The 21679-nt window shown below is 44.2% G+C and overlaps 1 protein-coding gene across 3 annotated transcripts in view; it reads right to left on the reverse strand.

The window, feature by feature from the left end:
* The window catches only part of LOC135552183 (protein MTSS 1-like), a 46385-nt gene that overhangs the window by 9316 nt on the left and 15390 nt on the right, over positions 1-21679 (reverse strand). For all 3 annotated transcript variants that reach the window (XM_064983646.1, XM_064983644.1, XM_064983645.1), the window contains exons 4-6: positions 5335-5419; positions 4984-5075; positions 4333-4407 (exon numbers count right to left, since the gene is read on the reverse strand). In XM_064983646.1, coding sequence (XP_064839718.1) covers positions 4333-4407; positions 4984-5075; positions 5335-5419 — 252 coding nt within the window. The remainder of the gene's footprint in view (positions 1-4332; positions 4408-4983; positions 5076-5334; positions 5420-21679) is intronic.

Raw genomic sequence — 21679 nt, forward strand, 5'->3', positions numbered from 1 at the left:
ACGTCCAAAGCAGCCATTTTTGTCTCAATATCTAATTATTTCTGGGTAAAAATTAAGTAACTTACTGTGATTGTTGTCATTAAAATGGTCAAAAACTAACAAAAATAGCTTCTTAGCGAAGATCAATTTCTCAAGCAAGAATTTTGCTAGGACTGTCTGGGAGTGGTCTGAGTGGGGAAAACTGAAAACTAGCTGTTAGTGGCACAGAGGTTTGGAACCAGGGTGGGAAATCAACTTTCTTGTCCACTAGCTACCGTGGCAGGTAAATAAAACAAATCTACCAGCCATTCAGATTTTTTACCAATTCAATTTTTTTTTTGCCATAATTACACCAAAAAATATACATAAACGGATGAGCATGATTTATGTTTTTCAAAAAAGCAATGTATTTATTACTAGTAAGAAGTAATAGGGTATATTGCTTAATTTAATTTGTGTTACCTGCATCTTTAAACCAATGTATGTTCAAATAAATAATTTACACTGAACTAAAATATAAATGCAACATGCAACAATTTCAAAGATTGTACAGAGTTACAGTTCATCTAAGGAAATCAGTCAATTTAAATACATTCATTTGACCCTAATCTATGGATTTCACATGACTGGGAATACAGATCTGCATCTCTCGGTCACAGATACCTTTAAAAAAAGGTAGTGAAATGGATCAGAAAACCAGTCAGTATCTGGTGTGACCACCATTTGCCTCATGCAGCACGACACATCTCCTTCGCATAGATTTGATCAGGCTGTTGATTGTGGCCTATGTAAGGTTGTCCCACACCTCTTCAAAGGCTGTTCGAAGTAACTGAATATTGTCGGGAACTGCAATACGCTGTTGTACAACATCAATCCAGAGCATCCCAAACATGCTCAATTTGTGACGTCTGGTGAGTATGCAGGCCATGGAAGAACCATGACATTTTCAGTTTACACGAATTGTGTACAGATTCTTGCGTCATGGGGCCATGCATTATCATGCTGAAACATGATCTGATGGTGGTGGATGAATGGCACGACAAAGGGCCTCAGGATGTCGTCACGGTATCTCTGTGCAATCAAATTGCCATTGATAAAGTGTGTTCACAGTCTGTATAAACCAATTTGTGTGTAACATTTGAGAGAAATAAGCTTTTGTGCATATGGAACATCCATGGGATCTTTAATTTCAGGTCATCAAACATGGGACCAACACCTATATTTTTGTTCAGTATAGATACAATAGTAAAAACAGATAGACCGAACATCAAGAATCAACAGAGTGCCAACCCTGCCACAAAAGGCTGATTGATATGGCTTATTCATTATTAATATTATTGTTCAGGGCTCTACGGTCTACGATGCGGACAGTTTTTTTTACAAGGACTACGTCAGTAACTAGAAATGTAAAAGAACACAAATAAGTCTAGGAGAACAATTTACATATGAGTGTTTTAATTATAAGAAATTACTAAAAGTTTTTAGGATTGATCCATGCTCAATCAAGCACAAGCATTAGGTGAGACAAAAAATGTCTAGGGACAAGCCTTTACCGTGACAACTTGGGCACTTGCATGTCTGTGATGAAAAAATATCTGACTGTGACACCTTCCTAGCATCAGACAGTTGCAGCACCTAACCTAGCCTGTGAACAAAACAATGTAACTGGCCAAGAAACACGAGGGCAAAGTCACATTTTAGTAGCCATATTTTGTCAATTCGACCAACTTCTACATGTGGCCTTTAAAAAATATATATCCCGAATCCTTTGTGTGACCACCCGCCAATATGGCTGGTGAAATAGACATTCTTACTCGCCAATGAAAAAAATCTACCCGCATTTGGCAGGTAGCAGGTGAACTCTTTCTTATTGGTCTATTAACTAATTGACCACCTGGTGATGACACCAGGCAGGCCAAAACTCCATCCCACAAAACAGGCTGAAATTTTAGGTCGGCCTTTTCAAACAGCTCTTACACTGAAAGGGCATTAAGAACACAATCTAAGTAGATTAAGTATCAAGACATTGTGTGCTAAAATGATAAAACTCTAGTCTGAACTTGTAGAGAAAGGTTCAATAATCTCCTCTGTAGGCTTTAATGACGTAAACATGCAATTAAAGTTTTACATTTCTTAGAAGAGCCAGTACTAGTTATGTGGTTAAGGCTTGCTAGATGGAGGCCCTTCTTATTTTCCAGGGAAAGCACTGCAGAGGAATTCCTTCACAGGACACAGAATGCAACGTTTGGTTTCCCACAGTATTTACTGTGTGCTGAAGGATCACATTCGGGCATGTTGCTGCTCTCTATTTCACTCATAGAAATGCACTGGGGGAGTTTCCCTGCGCTATATAACAGGCTAGGGAGACTATTGAACCAGAGAGCTCTGACCACATCTGAGGTTCCTCAGGGTTCAGTTATCGGTCCTGTTTGTTTTGTCTTACATGTGAGATTGAAGCTGGAAATCAAACTCTTTTGACGGTCAGGATAATATGGCCTTGTTTATAATCACAATAGGCCTTTTATGCTACTAAAACAGACAAACAGACTGGTTCAAAAGGCAAATGTCTAGTTTTTCATTGTAATTGCAAATTATTTGTGTTTGGTGAATGTATGCAAAGGGGTATCATTCAAAATGTTGAATCATTCTCTCACATTGAATATTACAACATTCCAAACCTCTACAAACAAGAATGATATACGCCTAAACTCTACAAATGATGTAAACACGTATATCACAATACAAGATACAAACTAAGCTGTACTTGGTTTCATAACAGGCAGAGTACGGTCAGGGTGAGACAGTGCAGGAGTCAGGTCAAAACATAACTCTAAACAGCAAGCGACTTTCTTCACAAGCTTCTCACAAATCTAGATAATGTCATAGCTGTCAAAGAAGAGGCCCTGATTGTTGGCTGTGACTGGGTTTCAGAGGAGATCTACACGTAACTGCCAAAATAAAGCAAACACTTGCGTAAATGAGGGATACAACGTATATTGAAAGCAGGTGCTTCCACACGGGTGTGGTTGCTGAGTTGTATAAAATGTATAAAAATTCCCAGTTGCCAAAATGTTTGGCTACCATGGCTAGAAGTGATCTCAGTGACTTTTAAGGAGGGGTCTCAAAGGAGCATTGTGTGTGTGTGTGTGAACAAAAACGAACACTTACAGGAGATTCTGGAGCAGCGCCAGAGACAGTTTTTCCACCACCATCTACAAAAAAACTAATGATGAAATTTATTGTGTAAGAAAGGTGTCGCATCCTCCAATAGAGTTCCAGACATTTGTAGAATCTATACCAAGGCACATTGAAGATGTTCGGGCAGCTTGTGGTGGCCCAACGCCCTATTAAGACATTTTATGTTGGTGTTTCCTTTATTTTGGCATTTACCTGTATATTGGAGCCAGGAAAATAATGAACTCCACAATTATTTACTGACTTTGCCGCAGTCCCAATCTCCCCTGATGATACAAAATTAAGCCACAGCCAAAAGCCCAAGGGAGTCAGTGAGGTATATTTGGAAGCAGACCAAACTCATGACACAGTGAGGGTAGTGGGTGGGGGAGGGGACCTCAGGGGAGACCGGAAGAGTAAGAGAAGCAGGGAGATGAACTATTTTGGGCATTCAGGAGATTTTTAACCCTTGAGTGAGGAATGTGACCGCACAATATGAAACAGACCAGTAAACAATGTGACAGGGTACATGGGGTGGGGGGACAGGGACGAGACCACACACAGGTGGGAAAGGTCAACGGAGGTCAACAGAGAACCGTGACACAAAGGGAGCTAGAGGGGGCAGCGACTTACCGAACACGTCAGCTGGAAAGAACAGGGGCGTGATCGGATGCAACATGGCAGTTGTTGGAGCAGAGAGGAGAAATCTCAGTCAGTTTAGACCCAGGAGAAGGGGACCGGTTCTTCAATGGCTACAGGTTGCAGAATTGTCACAGATCCTTATCATCTTGCCCAGTACATTAGACTTTGGCCCAAAATCGTAAAGATATAAGGTCTGTAATATAATCCAAAGGATTTGCCAAGATGCAGCAAGGATTAGTGACTTGAGTACTATTCTATCCTACCCTGTTATTTGCACAATATAGTCCCTCCTAAATCCAGACACAACTTCCCAAAATTATGTGGCTCAGCTGCCTCTCATCCCATTACTATTCTGACCCTTTGGCAATTCACCTGGGACAGTATGAGATGGGTCTTGGTAGAATTCAGTATCAACACTTTAGTTTCCTTCCGCCACCCCCCAAAATCGGATTTAGCTTCAAAAGTCAAAGTCGTAAGTTCTAGTTCCAGTCGTAAGCAGTCCAAACCCGACACCAGGCATCCTCAGAGTCACCCTACCTTTCTTAGCCTTCTTCTGCAGCTTGAGAGTGTCGGAGGATTTCTTTTTGATCTCCTGACGGGCTTTCTTGTACTCTGCGGAAGGAAGGGAAACACAGTGGACACAACGTGTCACACGTTGCCATTGTCAGTGCTTTGAAGTGCGGCAGCACACCCAAAACGTGGGCGACTCTTAAAAAGGAATAATATCTGATTGATCTTTGTTCTGAGCGATGCGCTTTCCATCCTACTTCAACTTCGTTATGATAAGCAGTGGCTGGAATCAAACCCTGCAACGAGGGAGCACCCTGTTTCTCTAAGGAGGAGAACTGAACTCCTAGGTTGGGGATTATTGAGCGGAGATGGGGATTGGGTTCGAGGTGGTTAGCTGAAGCACATCAAAGCACTATTTTAGTGTTAACTAAGCAAAGTAAACACAAAGAGGCTATTTCTAGTGATAAACGACTAGCATCTTTGTGATTTGATTGCTCGAGGAAACGGTGTGTTCTGACCTACATGGATTATAAAGGGAGATATCTAGCTAACCATTATACTGTAGCACTGCAGGCAATAATGGGGTGAAGGAGTATAGACTGTAAATGGAGAGGTTTGAGAAAGTGTGTGTTGTAGTGGTAGGAGGTAGTACACTGTGTGTGTGTGTGTAGCCCCTACCTTTGGCGTGGTCCTTGTCCAGCGTGTTGGCCACTCTCTTCCACTCCTCCATCTGGTCTTGCAGAGGGTTAATCAGGCAGTCGATGAAAACCCTTGGGTGGGGATTTACAACTCAAGTCAAACAGAGTAGAGCATAACGATCTGTAGCAGCGAAAAATTGCTACAAGGCTACTTTTTGGGGGGCATTCCTCTAGGTGTGTGGTGTGTAGACACTGTACGCAATTTCATCTCCATCATCTCTGCCTATTTCACCCTCTCCACAATACGAGCTAAATGGGGCCCGTTCAGACAGAAGGATGGAAAAGAGAGAGAGAAAAAGGGCTGAATGAAGAGGAGGAGATGGGGGCTCACATGGAAAACTGCCTGAGCTTGGCCTCGATGCTCCGGTGCCTCATACACATCCTGGTGAGGGCTGAACCGATGTCTCTGGTGCCACCTGAAACCAGACCAACAACACAAGCTGTCAGGCAGAGTCTGTTGAAGAGGGATCTCGTCTCATAATATGTTATGACGATTTGTAATTCCCCTGTACAAATGATGGAAGGTTGTCGAAATCGTCGAACGGGTTCACGAGCTAAATCACAAACAGCCAGAGCATGCATAGAAGTGCTTTCGCGTTCAACTGGAATATCAACATGAATTTAAAGCCCAATCACTGATATGATCATTTACAGCCGATTCCAGTTTCAACCGCTTTGTGTTACAGCGTCAACAAACTGATAAGCAGTAAGAGTGCTACTGTGAAAAATACTGTAAGTGAAACCTAAGTATCTCATAACGTACAGTAGTTGGATGCTGTATCCCTGAGCAGCGGAGGCCAACATAACGGTACGCCGTCAATGACTCATACAGTGTCCAAATATGTACACGAACAGGAGAGTTAGTTCCACAGTGGAAGGCTGAAGCAACAGAGGCAGTGATTGGTCCTTTGGACAGGGGTCAAAAGACAGTCAAGCACACATCACTTAGCTGACTTGGTGGTTTCTCAAAATGCTACTACTTGTAACACACCCGTTCCATTTGGCCTGGTCTGTCTAAGTCTAGAACTATCAGGAGGAGCTTGCTAGGGGAGAGGTAGCACACGGTTCATTCCATCACTCACTGACACACACACACACACACACACACACACACACACACACACACACACACACACACACACACACACACACTTAAGTGTGACCGTTAGGGTTTCTAGTGAAAAGCAAACAAAGCCTCTGACCTCACCTCTCTAGAAAAACAGGAGGGAGTAGAGGAGAGTGTGAAGTGTTGAAAAATTCCTCGCCAGAAGAAAAAGTTGTGTAATCCTCCACAAAGACCCCCCCTGGTTTCCCTGGGACAGTAAAAAAGCCACACCCCCTCCTGACCCCCCCCCCCCTGTGCAGACTGACTAGCACTCAACAGTAGCAGACTAGCAGTAGCTAATAGCTATGCAGGCACCAGGGGACAGATGGCCACTCTCTCCCCCAGACAGAGACTCCCTCCTGGGCTATTGTTCCTCGGACTTCAAGCCTCATCAGTAAAGACCCAGGCTGCTCTATGGAGGAGGAAGTTCTTCAAAAACATCCCATTATAACAAGTGGGTGTGTGATTCAATGGTGCAGTGGACAATGGAATGGCCAGATCCACTGTAACTAATCTATTTGGGTTTCATATTGCACTTCTGTACTTGCAACCACGGCTGATGACCATCATTTCAAACCGTGGGGATTACAGAAACCATCTTGTGCATTTAGTCATTACTGTAAAAACAAATGAGTTTTTCTACAGTATTTTACCCAATTCAGTACAAGCTCGGATGATGTTTCTCAAACCAGATCCATTTCGTGCTCAAAATCCATGTCATCGCACTTGTCACTGATCTCCTAGGAAGTACCCTGATGCATTTCAATATCCATAGCTAGGGTTAAGTCGATGAATTATTAAAAAGACCATTCTTGTCAATTCATCCAACCATGAACTGGAAGCTCATCAGCCACGGTTCACATTCTCCCTTCTCAAGTTCCCAGCTCCCAGCTTTTCATATCATCCTCATCCATCATTCACTAGGTTTCTGTGTATTGGCTGTCTGACTGTCATCACTCTGTTTGCATGACCCCTCTGTCATCCATCTACTATTGCATTAACAGATATATAATCATGTGCTGTGGTATGATATTTCCAGACGTTATTGCACGGTATTTCTAACCGTTATTTCCATCTGCAGAGATTGGCCATGTAAAGCTATTGAAAATGAACCCGGGAGTTACATTATTTTAAAGGGCGGTTGGGGGTATTGTGTGACAGTATTATGCACAGCTGTAGGATCTTAATCTGATCAGCCTGTTGCAGGAGAACTCTTAAAAAGGCTTCTGAAGTTTGTCATTTCAAATTGGAAATGTCAACTTGATTTTCCCTTACCAAGAAAATGCACCGACCACTACAATAAATGTCCACTGATTTTACAATCCACGTCATAATTCACTTCTCCTGTTGCTGCAGGATTATTTTCCTGCTGTAGAAAACGGGTTCAAATTAAGATCCTGCATCTGTAAAGTGCTCCTTTAGCTCAACATTTGTTAGGGGGATTTCTGCTCACCACTCTCCTATTATGTGTCATCCATGTCTGTGTGTAACACGGGGCTCTTTATTCTCAAGTACCCACTGGACAGTCAGATCTATAACTGTACGTTTTTTCTCTTATAGGCACTTTACGCTGGCAAACTCAGAAGTTAGCTGCCGATGGATTAATACAGTTCTATCCTAGCCTGGCAACTTGCTCCACTGCCATTCAAATCTCTACATTGTTGTAGAAGCAGTGAAAAGCTGTGTTTTTTTCTAACGTAAGCGCCTCAGCGCCTCGTCAATGTGACAGGTCTCCTGCAAGTGACAACAACGAGAAGGGGGGGGGGGGGGAATACAATGTTCCACCCCATGATGCTCGAGGGTTGCCATGGAGACAGCAGCAGTCAACATAAATCTCAATCTCTCTCTCCCTCTCTCTCGCTCTCCCTCCTCATCCCTCTCGACATACAGAACAAATGCATCCGACTCCCTCTGCTGAACGGCATCCGTCTGTAATACATCTCCAGCTCCTCCCCAATATATTATGCCACAGTCGTTACAATTCAACTCTTTCTCTACACCGTCCTTCGCTCACTATCTTACATAAGGAGTCGTGTTTATATGCTACAATACTTTGGTGGTGGTGTGTTTACATCTAATTGAAGTCCAGAAGAGGTTTGGAAAATTCCAGACATACTTCCTGCTCTACACACACACACACACACACAGGCATGCGCACACATGCATACCAATCTCCTCACACCCCCACCACACGCGCACATACACACTGTCTCCTACTCCTAGTATGTGAAGTCCCGCCCCTACAATGCCAGTCTCAAAAAAAAAATCTCCTGACCCCCAAATCTATAAATAACCCGATTGGTTGGCGCGGGGGCTCTGGTTGCCAGGATCCCTCCTGAATAGCTGATGTATGGAATAGCACTCCTTATTAATAGCTGTGACATGGGGGCCCTGTGGCATGGTGAGCACTGCATTGCACCAACACCTCCCTTCTTTCTCACCCTCTCCTCACGCCCTCGCTCACCCTCCCCTTCCCTCTCCCCTTCTGTGAGTTACCTCTTCTCTCCTCTTCTCTCAACCTCTTTGATGCAAGAGGAAGACTGCCTCTGATATCTCCATCTGTCAGTCTGGTCTTTGTAGAATGACCGAGCATTTCAATAGAAACATGTAGACATAGCCTGTTCCTACTGATGACAAAGGGTAACTGTTTATGCTGATGTATCATTTGTAGATGACAAATGATTCACCGACTGCGAATAAACTTAATAGGCAGACACTAACAACAAGCTTAAAATGCAAAGCTTTTTTATGAGCTTTGTTGTAAAATATCGTAAAATAAGGAAGGGTCTGATCTAGTTGCGGAACAGTCGGCCCAGATTAGTTTGAAAGGGACCTACATAAAGTAATATATTACAAACCATAAAGAGACCCACATAAAGTAATATATTTCAAACCAGAAAGAGACCTGCATAAAGTAATATATTACAAACCAGAAAGAGACCTACATAGCTACAGTATAGGCTCTCAGAGGGCTGGAAATATACAGAGCAATGGAAGCTGGTAGAGTGTGTGTGAAATGGCACCCTATTCCCTATATAGTGCACTACTTTTGACCAGAGCCCTGTGGAAAGTAGTGCACTATAGAGGGAATAGGGTGCCATTTTGCAGTTTAGTGTTGCCAAGTTGTACTGACTTTGCAGGCTGGCCAACGCCCTCTGGCCAACCAGGCTACAGCTGTCACACACGTATTGACCATAGCAGAGTTGATGGCATTTTAATGACAATCAGCTTAATCGATTCACCTCTTTGTCCAGACCAGCGCTAACAGTCCAGTGTGTTTACCAACGTGTGTCGTCATAATTCTGTCTGGTCTAGACAAGTCAGCAAAATGTAGCTAGACATGTATGTTGTTTGCCCAGTGACCAAATATGTTGAGCGTGATATCTAGCCATCTGTAAAGCAACAGACAGTTCCTTCTTATCTTTTTGACAACAGAATGTGGAAAATGGCCGTTTTCACATGTCGACACTGGTGTGGGGCTGGAGATAATGAATGCGATGTTGAAAACGGTGAAGTGCCCTTATAATTAGGCTAATCTCCATACTACTTACAAGGTCCGTGGGACAATCAGAGGGAGTGATGCTTCAAGGCACATCCTTCTTCTAGTTATTACCAATGTTGTTCTACAGTATCTGCGGTGTATTTCTTTAAGTCACTCTGAAAGCCCATTCAGCCACTTGTCTCTGTATGTCAGTGCATCAGCCTTCCCCTGAGTAGGTAGAAGAGATGGAGCTGTCCTTTCCATCTCCCACTGCTCACACAATGTGACAGGGCATGAGGAATGTGTGGCGTCTCTCTGGGATGGAGAGAGAGAGAGAGAGAGAGAGAGAGAGAGAGAGAGAGAGAGAGAGAGATTGTGTGTGTGTGTGTGTGTGTGTGTGGGGGGGATGAAGACTCACCATACTGCTACTGGCAGTCAGAGGCCCACTCAGGGAGGAAGATGCAGAGTCAAGAGCATACTGTAGATGAGAAAGAGCCGTGTAGACCTTGTTTTGTCTGTGGTTTGTTTTGAATGGATTGTTGTGGCTGTCAGTGGGTGTAAAAGTGGGAAGGCTCTTATCGGAGGGAAACTGAAGCTGAAGACTAAAGCCATCTCCTTGTTGAGCACCACATTTCAGCTACCATTAACCAAGCTTTTCTTATGATAGTGAAACATAACGCTGCCTATATATCTGCTTAGATACAGCAGTGTCCTACAATCACCCTTTACTGAGACGGGAGTCTGGGAAGGCAGGCAGAACTGTCCCTGTCCCTCTGTGTTAGCGTGTGACGCTACGCTAGTGCTAGCACCATCCCAGCCATCCCGCCACAGGGGCCTGTGGTGGAGGGGGAGAACCCGGGACGGGGAATTAGAGCAGATGAGGACGAGGACATGGCCGAGGCTGAGAGATGGGGCCAGACAGAGCCAAAGACCCAATGCATACAGTGGAAATGATGAGGATGGTTCAGCGTGGCAACGGTTGGATTCAGTGCACAGCCACGAAGCTAACTCTTTTAGATTGTGTGTGTCTGGGCTTTGACTTTTTTTTTTCTTCTATAAAAAAAAAAGTCAATTAATCGAGTCAATTGTCATGAGTCCTATTGTAGCCAGGGTAATGGATAGAGCACTGTGGTACTAAGCTCTTCCTCTTCAGAATCGGACATTTAATTAACTTTATTAACTGGGGCATGACAAAGTAAGGAATATGAGCAGATGCCTTCCTTGAAATAGAGAAAAGTCCCACAAGGTTTGAGGACAAAAAAAATAGAGGACAAAAAACAAGCTCTAAGTTCTTAGCTAAACATAACTATTTTTCCAAAAGAAGTTCACATTAGAGGAAAAGGATGTGGTTCAATTTAGCAAATTCTACTGCAAAATTGCCAATGACACCACTACGCTGTCGTGACAACCTGTGAAGTCAACAAAAACACCCCATTGTGATCATGTCACAATTACTGCTGAGAGGAAGCTCTGATTGGCTGAGGGACGATGGACAGGCCCAGTCATGAGACAGGAGTATCTAAAAGCTGTCGATATCAAATCCCTTCGACAGTTTTGCAGGGTGTTACATCAGTTCTTTACAGCCCTCAAGGTCAACTTAACTCCTTTTTCAAATTCCTTACCCAGGGTGTTCCTCCTCAAAACAGTGAGGGCGGAAACTAATGAACTACACATTCCAAATAGCTTCAAGGGTGGGGGCACAGTCTTCACATTCCTCCAAGATTCCTTAAATAAGACCCAGAGAACCCCCTAACCTCCTTCCCTCCCACTCATCCTATCACCCCATTAGCCCAGCTTATAGCCCCATAGAGCCTTGTCAATCTTCATGCCATAGACATATGGTGTTTGTATGATGGGGCAGACTTTACAAGACAGACTGCAGTCTGTCTACATCATACCTGGGTTCAAATAATACAACTAATCCATCAAATACGTAAGCTGAGTTTGATTGAGCTCACCTGGCGCAAGGGAACCAACAGTACTTAGTCCCAAAAGTTCAAAATCGCAAACCCTCCCCGCAGGCTCAATCCAACGCCCCAATAAAACAAATGGTAGGCTATTTGAACCAGGTTTTGGCATCTATGCAACTGTGCAGACTATCAGATTGAAGAAGGCTCTCCCTTCTATATTAGGTACGTTGGCAGTCCTATAGCTGCCTGGGGCTGAGGGGGGGGGGGCATGGAGACTGGATTACTACTGACAGCTGAGAGTAGGGGTGGTAGACAGGGCGGCTATAGGAATGCAGGCAGACAGACAGCCCTAGAATACGGGTAGGGTTTGAGAGACATCCCAGCCCCTTGGTATTTCCTCATAAGGGCTTTTGAGGATGGCTCACGACTATGAGACGACTGGGAGACAGAACAGGCCTAGCAAACTGTGAGCGTAAGACAAAAACTGTGAGGGCACGGCTTGTGAAAACCAAAGCAGGCCGTTTGGGAGACCGTGGGACTAATATGATATTCCACCTGTATGTTAAGTGCAGCGGTTCGGGTGTGGTTTCACATAACGTTCAGGTTGACAAGATTGTGTTGACCTTTTCACGAATTGCAGTATATAACAATGCGGGTCAACCAATGAAGACAGCATCATTTATTGATCCAGTTCATCCCTCCCATCATGTTATTTCACTCGTATTCACGGTCGTATTAATTACGCACCAAATAGAAGAAAACGGACCGAAACAGGTAGCAATTACCTGAATAAGAAATACTCATTTTTGTTTTGCTAAGGCTTGCCCTGATGAATATGACCCAGTTCTCGTGACTAGTCTCTAAGCAAAATCATTTCCCTCAATAGAGCAGTAATCTGTAGCTAAAGCCCCAGTGAGGACAGGAAAACACTTTTCCACTGGCAGCCTCAGTCACTACTACCCATTGGCATTACATTCATGGCTCTGTTTCCTGTATGTGTATTGCAGCTGAATGCTAAACGAATAAGCCCCAGAGTATCCAACACACACACACACACTTCTCTCTCTTCATTAGTTTCCCACTCCATTTGTCGTCTTCCAAGACCCTGCCACAGAGGCCTAGTTCTCTTCTTTTCATCCCTTTGACACACATATCTGGATCTGGGATTATTCACCGGACTTAATGCGCGACAACGTGACACCGTTTAGTCCTAGTTGCGAGCCGACCCGTGCCGCGGCTGAAAGGCCTCTGAGGCTAAAATAAGTTTCCCCCTACTCCCCGTCTTTGCTCAAGTGTTTGACGGCCTTCCCATATTACCAGGCCAAATCTGAACCAGAAGGGACACCGTTATGATGATAAGCCTACTCTCAGCTATAGCCAGATAAAAGTCAATGGGCTGTGAATGAGAAAACGGAGACGTAATGAAATAAGGGAGAAAATAAAGGAGACGGAGGCTGCAGTCTGGAAGATTGTGGAGTAATGGAGGTTGGAAGGGAGAGCATTTAAACGTAAATTGTTCTTTTTACTACCGAGACAACTCCACTGTACTGTATCGAGCCTTCGTAATCAGCTGTGATTAGCATAGTTATTTTGTGAGGCGCACGAGGGGCTGGTGCGTGGCGTGCTTATTTTGGGGTGTTAATTGGCGTGTTTGTTCACTTTGAAACGTGACTGAGGCGGTGGCAGTACCAGTGGGTCCGCTTCCCGAACGCCGCTCGCCTTTAATTAGCTTTAATTTATTGAAAAAACCTTGAGGTGATTCTCAAAGAGGTAGAAATGGAAAGGGCCGCTGACACTATGAAGGCACCAGCCAAATCGTTTCACGCCGAAAATCCCCCAATAGAAACAGCTCTATTAGAGGATCCATTGAAAAATGTGCCACTGTCTTCGTTCTCCTCCATCCTCTTGTGCAGCCAGATATCTCCCTGTCTGTTTCATTAATTCTGTTGGGGCTTTGAAATTGGACAGAGAACCAGAATGGGGGGGGGGGGGTGTAGGACATTCTCCCTCCCTCCCCGTATGTGTGTTTCCAAGCAAGTGCATGAGTGTGTCTATGCCCACATGTGTGTCTGATATGGAAATATCAGGCTGGCGCATCAGGGGTGATCGTGCCCTCGGGGTAGCATGGATTTAACAAGACCCAATTTCCGGAGTGGAACACACTTCTGACCGGTCAGCTTCTGGATGGCTGGCTAGCCACGAAAGCAAAATGCCTACTAAGCAAACCAGCCAAAAATTCATCATATCAGACCAGACAGAGAGAAAGAAAGGGGGGGATAACTGCTTTTATATCTATTAAGAGAATTGGGCCTCAACCAAAGTGTGTGTGGTCTGTGGGGTTGAAGCCTGTTGAGGCCAAGCTCGGTAACGCTTTCATAAACATTAGCAGATAAAACTTGGAAGTTAGGAACATTGGGAGCATGACAGCAAGGCAAAGAGCAACATGTACGCCCTGATAGGCACGGCTTCTCCCAGGATCAAAGGAACTCAGTAACTCTTCTACTCTGTAGCCAATTCACCCTACTGCAGCATTCCTAAAGCAATATACAGTGCGTTCGGAAAGTATTCAGACCCCTTGACTTTTTCCACATTTTGTTATGTTTTTACAGCCTTATTCTAAAATGGATGAACAAAAAAAAAATCCTACGCAATATACACGCAATACCCCATAATGACAAAGCAAAAATAAGTGTTTAGACATTTTTTTTTTTAAACAAAAAAAATGCACTGCTATGAGACTTGAAATTGAGGTCAGGTGCATCCTGTTTCCATTGATCATCCTTGAGATGTTTATACAACTTGACTGGAGTCCACCTGTGGTAAAATCAATTGATTGGACATGATTTGGAAAGGCACATTTACCTATATAAGGTCACACTGTTGACAGTGCATGTCAGAGTAAAAACCAAGCCATGAGGTCGAAGGAATTGTCCGTAGAGCTCTGAAACAGAATTGTGTTGAGGCACAGATCTGGGGAAGGGTACCAAAACATTTCTGCAGCATTGAAGGTCCCCAAGAACACAGTGGCCTACATCATTCGTAAATGTAAGAAGATTGGAACCACCAAGACTCTTCCTAGAGCTGAACAATCGGAGGAGAAGGGCCTTGGTCAGGGAGGTGACCAAGAACCCGATGGTCACTCTGAAAGAGCTCTAGAGTTCCCCTGTGGAGATGGGAGAACCTTCCAGAAGGACAACCACCTCTGCAGCACTCCACCAATTAGGCGTTTATGGTAGAGTGGCCAGATGGAAGCTACTCCTCAGTAAAAGGAAACATGACAGCCCGCTTGGAGTTTGCCAAGACGTACCTAAAGACTCGCATAACATGAGAAACAAGATTCTCTGGTCTGAAGAAGCCAAGATTGAACTATTTGGCTTGAATGCCAAGCGTCACATCAGGAGGAAACCTGGCACCATCCCTACGGTGAAGCATGGTGGTGGCAGCATCATACTGTGGGGATGTTTTTCAGCTGTAGGGACTGGGAGACTAGTTAGGATGGAGGCAAAGATGAACGCAGCAAAGTACAGAGAAATCCTTGATGAAAACCTGCTCCGGAGTGCACAGGACCTCAGACTGGGGCGAAGGTTCACCTTCCAACAGGACAACGACCCTAAGCACACAGCCAAGACAATGCAGGAGTGGCATTGGGTCAAGTCTCTGAATGTCCTTGAGTGGCCCAGCCAAAGCCCGGACTTGAACCCGATCGAACATCTTCGGAGAGACCTGAAAATAGCTGTGCAGCAACGCTCCCCATCCAACCTGACAGAGCCTGAGAGGATCTGAGAGAATGGGAGAAACTCCCCAAATACAGGTGTGCCAAGCTTGTAGAGTCATACCCAAGAAGACTCGAGGCTGTAATCGCTGTCAAAGGTTCTTCAACAAAGTACTGAGTAAAGGGTTTGAATAATTATGTAAATGTGATATTTAAAAAAACACAAAGTGAATTCTGTGGGTCACTCTGGATGGAGTCTGTTAGGTGACTGCATGTGATGTCGATGTTGAGCGGCTTCACTGCAAGTAGATTGCATGTTTTCATATTTTAAAAAAAATCTAATAATAAAATAAAGTTCCATGTGTTGTATTGAGTATAGGTGGGAATATCACATATTAGCCAAGCTATCGTTTCTCATTGTGTATTTATTATTCCGCGTTTTACTTTTCTATTAATTCTTTATTTTCTCTTTCTCTGCATTGTTGGGGAGGGCCCGAAAACAAGAATCCCCCCGTTAGTCTACACCTGGTGTTCACGAAGCATGTGAAAAATAAAATTGTATTTTATTTATCAAAACAAAATAAGTTACTCAACTGATTTTCTGAATTCCCAGTACCCAGACAAAAGCACTTGGATAATACTGTGGCGGCAGAACTCGGGGTGAGCTGTTGCAACTTCTCAAGGGATACGTTCTGTGTTGGACTATGCCTTTCATAGACTCCTAGTATGTCTGCACCCTAACACAAGGACATTGTGTTCCGGGGCTGTTGCTTGTATTGAAAGAACTGTTGTGTAAACAATATGATTGTACTATCACCTCCCACTATACAGTATAAAGAGGCATGCAACCATATATTATTTGAGTTCTTCCCTGTGAAATCAGAGATAGATCTCCCTTGTAGCTGCTTCTAACTAAAGATTTGTCTATTATATCATTCAATAATCTCTGCCTTAGTCTTTGGATCGAATTTTCCACAACACACACACGCAAAACTGTCTGGGAGGCCTAGGTTTACACCGTGATACATATTACCGTTGCGTAATGTTTACCACACAGAGCTGGCTTTGGGCACCGCTTCACTCTCTGTTTGGGCCTCCACTGCCAAACCTATAGCTTTGACCTGCCGATAGCATCTAGTATAGCTATCTAGTATATCTTGGATTTAGGGCAATCTGCAGTATCCATAGAATAAAAAAGTGACTATGCATAGAAAATAGAGAGTAGAAGCAGCGTAAAAGAGGGGTCCGGATAGCCATTTGATTAGCTGTTCAGGAGTCTTATGGCTTGGGGTTAGAAGCTATTAAGAAGCCTTTTGGACCTAGACTTGGCGATCCAGTACCACTTGCCGTGCGGTTGCAGAGAGAACAGTCCATGACTAGGGTGGCTGGAGTCTTTGCCAATTTTTAGGACCTTCCTCTGACACTGCCTGGTATTGAGGTTCTGGATGGCAGGAAGCTTGGCCTCAGTGATGTACTGGGCCACACAAACTACCCTCTGTAGTGCCTTGCGGTCGGAGGCCGAGCAGTTGTCATACCAGGCAGTGATGCAACCAGTCAGAATGCTCTCGATGGTGCAGCTGTAGAACTTTTTGAGGATCTGAGGACTGATGCCAAATCTTTTCAGTCTCCTGAGGGGAATAGTCTTTGTCGTAGCCTCTTCACGACTGTCTTAGTGGGTTTGGACCATGATAGTTTGTTGGTGATGTCCACACCAAGGAACTTGAAGCACTCAACCTGCTCCACTGCAGCCCCGTCGACGAGAAAGGGGGCGTGGTCGGTCCTCCTTTTCCTGTAGTCCACAATCATCTCCTTTGTCTTGATCATGTTGAGGGAAAGGTTGTTGTCCTGGCACAATACAGCTAGGTCTCTGACCTCCTCCCTATAGGCTGTCTCATCGTTGATGATGATCAGGCCTACCACTGTTGTGTCATCGGCAAATTTAATGATGGTGTTGGAGTTGTGCCTGGCCATGCAGTCATGAGTGAACAGGGAGTATATATATATATATATCCCATTTAGCAGACGCTTTTGTCCAAAGCGACTTACAAGTCGGCTGGGGCCACTACTTTTTTTACATATGGGTGGTCCCAGCGGGAAGAGTACAGGAGGGGACTGAGCACACACCCCTGAGGGGCCCCCGTGTTGAGGATCAGTGTGGCGGATGTGTTGTTACCTACCCTTACCACCTGGGGGGCGTTCCGTCAGGAAGTCCAAGATCCAGTTGCAGAGGGAGGTGTTTAGTCCCAGGATCCATAGATTAGTGATGAGCTTTGAGGGCACTATGGTGTTGAACGCTGAGCTGTAGTCAATGAATAGCATTCTCACATAGATTATTTTTTTTGTCCAGGTGGGAAAAGGCTGTGTGGAGTGCAATAGAGATTGCATCATTTGTGGATCTGTTGGGGCTGTATGCAAATTGGACGGGGTCTAGGGTTTCTGAGATAATGGTGTTGATGTGAGTCACTACCAGCCTTTGAAAGCACTTCATGGCTACAGACGTGAGTGCTACGGGTCTGTAGTCATTTAGGCAGGTTAGTGCTTAGTGTTCGCTTTTTTGATGGTTCGTTGGAAGGAATAGCGGGATTTCTTATAAGCTTCTAGGTTAGAGTCCCATTCCTTGAAAGCATCAGCTCTACCCTTTAGCTCAGTGCGGATGTTGCCTGTAATCTATGGTTTCTGGTTGTGGTACGTACGGTCACGGTGGGGACAATGTCATCAATGCACTTATTGATGAAGCCAGTGACTGATGTGGTGTAGTCCTCAATGTCATCTAAAGAATCCCGGAACATATTCCATTCTGTGCTAGCAAAACAGTCCTGTAGCTTAGCATCTGCTTCATCTGACAACTTTCTTATTGACAGAGTCACTGGTGCTTTCTGCTTTAGTTTTTGCTTGTAAGCTGGAATCAGGAGGATACAATTATTGTCAGATTTGCCAAATGGAGGGCGAGGGAGAGCTTTGTACATGTCACTGTGTGAGGAGTAAAGGTGGTCTAGAGTTGTTTTCCCTCTGGTTGCACATTTAACATGCTGATAGAAATGAGGTAAAACAGATTTGAGTTTCCCTGCATTAAAGTCCCTGGCCACTAGAATCATGATCTCTCTAGCTCGCTGCCTGAAGGTTAGCAACATGTGAGTGGTGCTGTTGGTGGAAATTGTGTCGGATGAGGTATGTGCTGTTTGTGCGCCAAAGTACCACAAAAGCAGTAAATGGTTTAATTATTATGTACTGTGGTGTGCAACAAAGCACTGAGAAAAGGTAGTCAGACAACCCTACCCCCTCCCATACAGTAACTGTGTCCCTTCCTGAGGTACTCTCATTTTAAAATACTATGAAGCATTGTTCTAGGCCCATTGTGCATTTAGGCTAATGTGAGACAACAACAGTGCATTTCAAGGAAATGGTACACCGTGAGAGTTAACACAAACACTGTACTGAGTTTACTGTCAACAGTCCCAATGTGGGATTTGAATCCCACATATTATAGGCCGTCAATGTAAATAAGAATTTGTTCTTAACTGACTTGTCTATTTAAATAAAGGTTACATTTAAAAAATAAATTTAAAAAAGAATAAAATATATATATAATTATAAATAGAACATAATGGTTTCTGAGGTAGAAGAGGGTAGCCTGTCTCTTTTACATGCCACCCAAGCACAATGTTCATTGTATAGCAGTGCATCCGTTTCACGTTCAATGACAACATGTTACAGCAAAAAGATTGGTAAAACAGAGTCAATCAAGAGATCAGTGACCTACTGTCAACTTTGTTTGGACCTTTACATTCAACATCAGAACACTTGTGCTTTGCGAGTCTTTGTGAGTCAGTCTTGCAGCATGAAATGACTGTGAATTATTGAATACCTGTTCAACCTTTACAAAATGCGCTGCTCCCCTGGTGACCACTAAGCTTTCCCTTAGGGTCCTCTGGCATCTCACCTCTCTGTGGGCTGTGTCACGATAGGACTCCACCAATAGACTGCCACTTTGTGTGACGACATGCTTTAGACAATGAACAATCATGTATAAACAAGTAGTAGTATCTCATAATGTGGGCTGCATATTTCATGGCAGGTGCCAATGGCGATTGTGAGGGCTTGTATTGTTATTGCACTGGGAGAACTTCCCTCTTTCATTACCATGATACAGAGCTCCCCATACAGCTATAACCATATATAAAGGATCAGATCCCCCTACCCCCAACGTTAACCTCAAACATTAGGAACCTAAATATAATATCTGACCCTGGACCAGTTCTATCACCAGCTTCTACCATCTACTCCATTGTGGCTACAGGTACTGGGCCATACTGGTCCTCGATAACAGACTAGCATTGTAGCATTTACATTCTAGTCATTTAGAGACAGCTAGGTGAGACAACCACATATCACAGTCATAGTAAGTACAATTACCCTCAATAAAGTAGTTATCAACAGACAAACGGGCGGTAAATGATGCTGTTTGATTCACGCTAACGAGCGGAGACGAGCAGGGCTTCATAACTAATTAAAACCGTGTGGGGGAGGGGGGCGTTGTGAAGCACATGAAAGAACAGACTCACCTGCTGGGTGATCTTAGTCAATAATTCAAACATGTCCTCTGGCTGTACAGTCAGCTGGGGGAGAACATGGTCATACACGCTACAGGGGGAAGGGCAACGTTGAATAGTTGAGGTGTTCAGCTATTTTCACTATCGGCTTGGTTACAAAGACAAAATGACAGCCGCTGTTTCGTTACATATATTGCGCGTTCTTCGCCAGCTACCAAAAATCACACACTGCTTGCAAGGGAATTAGAGGGAAAAATGTTTAGGGGGGGGTCTCAATTAAGGTTATTGAATGATAACTGGATTCGACTAAATGCATGGATGGATGAGAGAGAGAGAAAGACAGTGTAATACCCCTCTCTTACAGTTCTTATGGTGTCACAAGCTATGGGTTTATGTTAACACTTTGGTCCTTCATATAGGCTACCGATGGCCACTTCTAACATCACAGGCAGTCTGAGAAGACTTGTCCTTTATGTCTCAGATCTCCACTACCACCCCTCCTTCGACTAGCCCAGCCAACCTTGTAAATTGCGTCGTACGCAGAGCACTGAATCTACGAGAGGCTTTTCATGTATGCATCTAGAGAAGCAGAGCATGCTCCCTCTCCTCCAAAAACACACCGACAGTGGATCAAGTGCACAGTGACGTCAGGAACTCCGCCGGCTGTTGCTATGCTGCATACCATGTCAGCCTGCTTGTAATTGTACTATTACACAATCAATTAATGCCAGTAGAATCTATATGGAGAGGGACAGGTGGGGATCGGTGACCTATTAACTCTGCCAGACCACACACACACAACTTTCTTTCCTCATCTCCTTTCCTTTGTGGCCTCCGACATGTGAATGCATGGAATATAATTTTGCCTTGATGCTTTCACCCATCAAGTCCTTTCAGATCAGTAGGTGTGAAGGAGAGGAGATGACGGAAGGAGGATATTTGAGATTGTTTGGAACAAGTCCTTTCAGAACAGCGGCGCTGAAGGCGAGGAGACAAAGTTAGGAGAATATGTGAGATTGTTGGAACCTTAGCCACCGAGTTGAGAGTAGAGTAGACTACATAGCAGTCTCGTATTTCCCAGAGTACCTTATTGGACATGGGTTCAGGGGGTGACGAGCCAGCCATGACACTATAGGGCTGTTTAGGCACGCAACAGGAAGAGACCTGGCCACACCATCACCACAAAAATACTTTTCAGTTAACTGCAGGGAGAATGGACTTGTAGGTCGAGTGCAACGCCTAGGATTAAAGCTAAAAAGGTTTCAGGCATAGTTCGTGGGCTTAGAAAAAGAGACTGCACTATGGGGAGGTTTACTTTGAGGGTGCTGCTAGGTTCGTCGGCATTGGCTGTTGATAAAATTGGACAGTGGCCAAAGTACCAGGCAAGTCTCTGTCTAACAGGCCCAGCTATCAGTGGTATGAAGTAATACTTGAAAGTACTACTTAAGTCGTTTTTGTTGGGGTATCTGTACTTTACTATTTATATTTTTCACAACTTTTACTACAACTTCACTACATTCCTGAAGGAAATTATGTACTTGACACCCAAAAGTACTCGTTACATTTTGAATGCTTAGCAGGAAATGACAATGGTCTAATTCACTTATCAGGAGAACATCCCTGGTCATTCCTACGGCCTTTGATCTGGAGGACTCACTAAACACATGCTTCATTTGTAAATTATGTCTGAGTGTTGGAGTGTGCCCCTGGCTATCTGTAAATAATGTCTGAGTGTTGGAGTGTGCCCCTGGCTATCTGTAAATAATGTCTGAGTGTCGGAGTGTGCCCCTGGCTATCTGTAAATAATGTCTGAGTGTTGGAGTGTGCCCCTGGCTATCTGTAAATAATGTCTGAGTGTTGGAGTGTGCCCCTGGCTATCTGTAAATAATGTCTGAGTGTTGGAGTGTGCCCCTGGCTA

The sequence above is a fragment of the Oncorhynchus masou genome, chromosome 13, assembly GCF_036934945.1.
Source record: "Oncorhynchus masou masou isolate Uvic2021 chromosome 13, UVic_Omas_1.1, whole genome shotgun sequence".
Taxonomy (NCBI): Eukaryota; Metazoa; Chordata; class Actinopteri; order Salmoniformes; family Salmonidae; genus Oncorhynchus; species Oncorhynchus masou.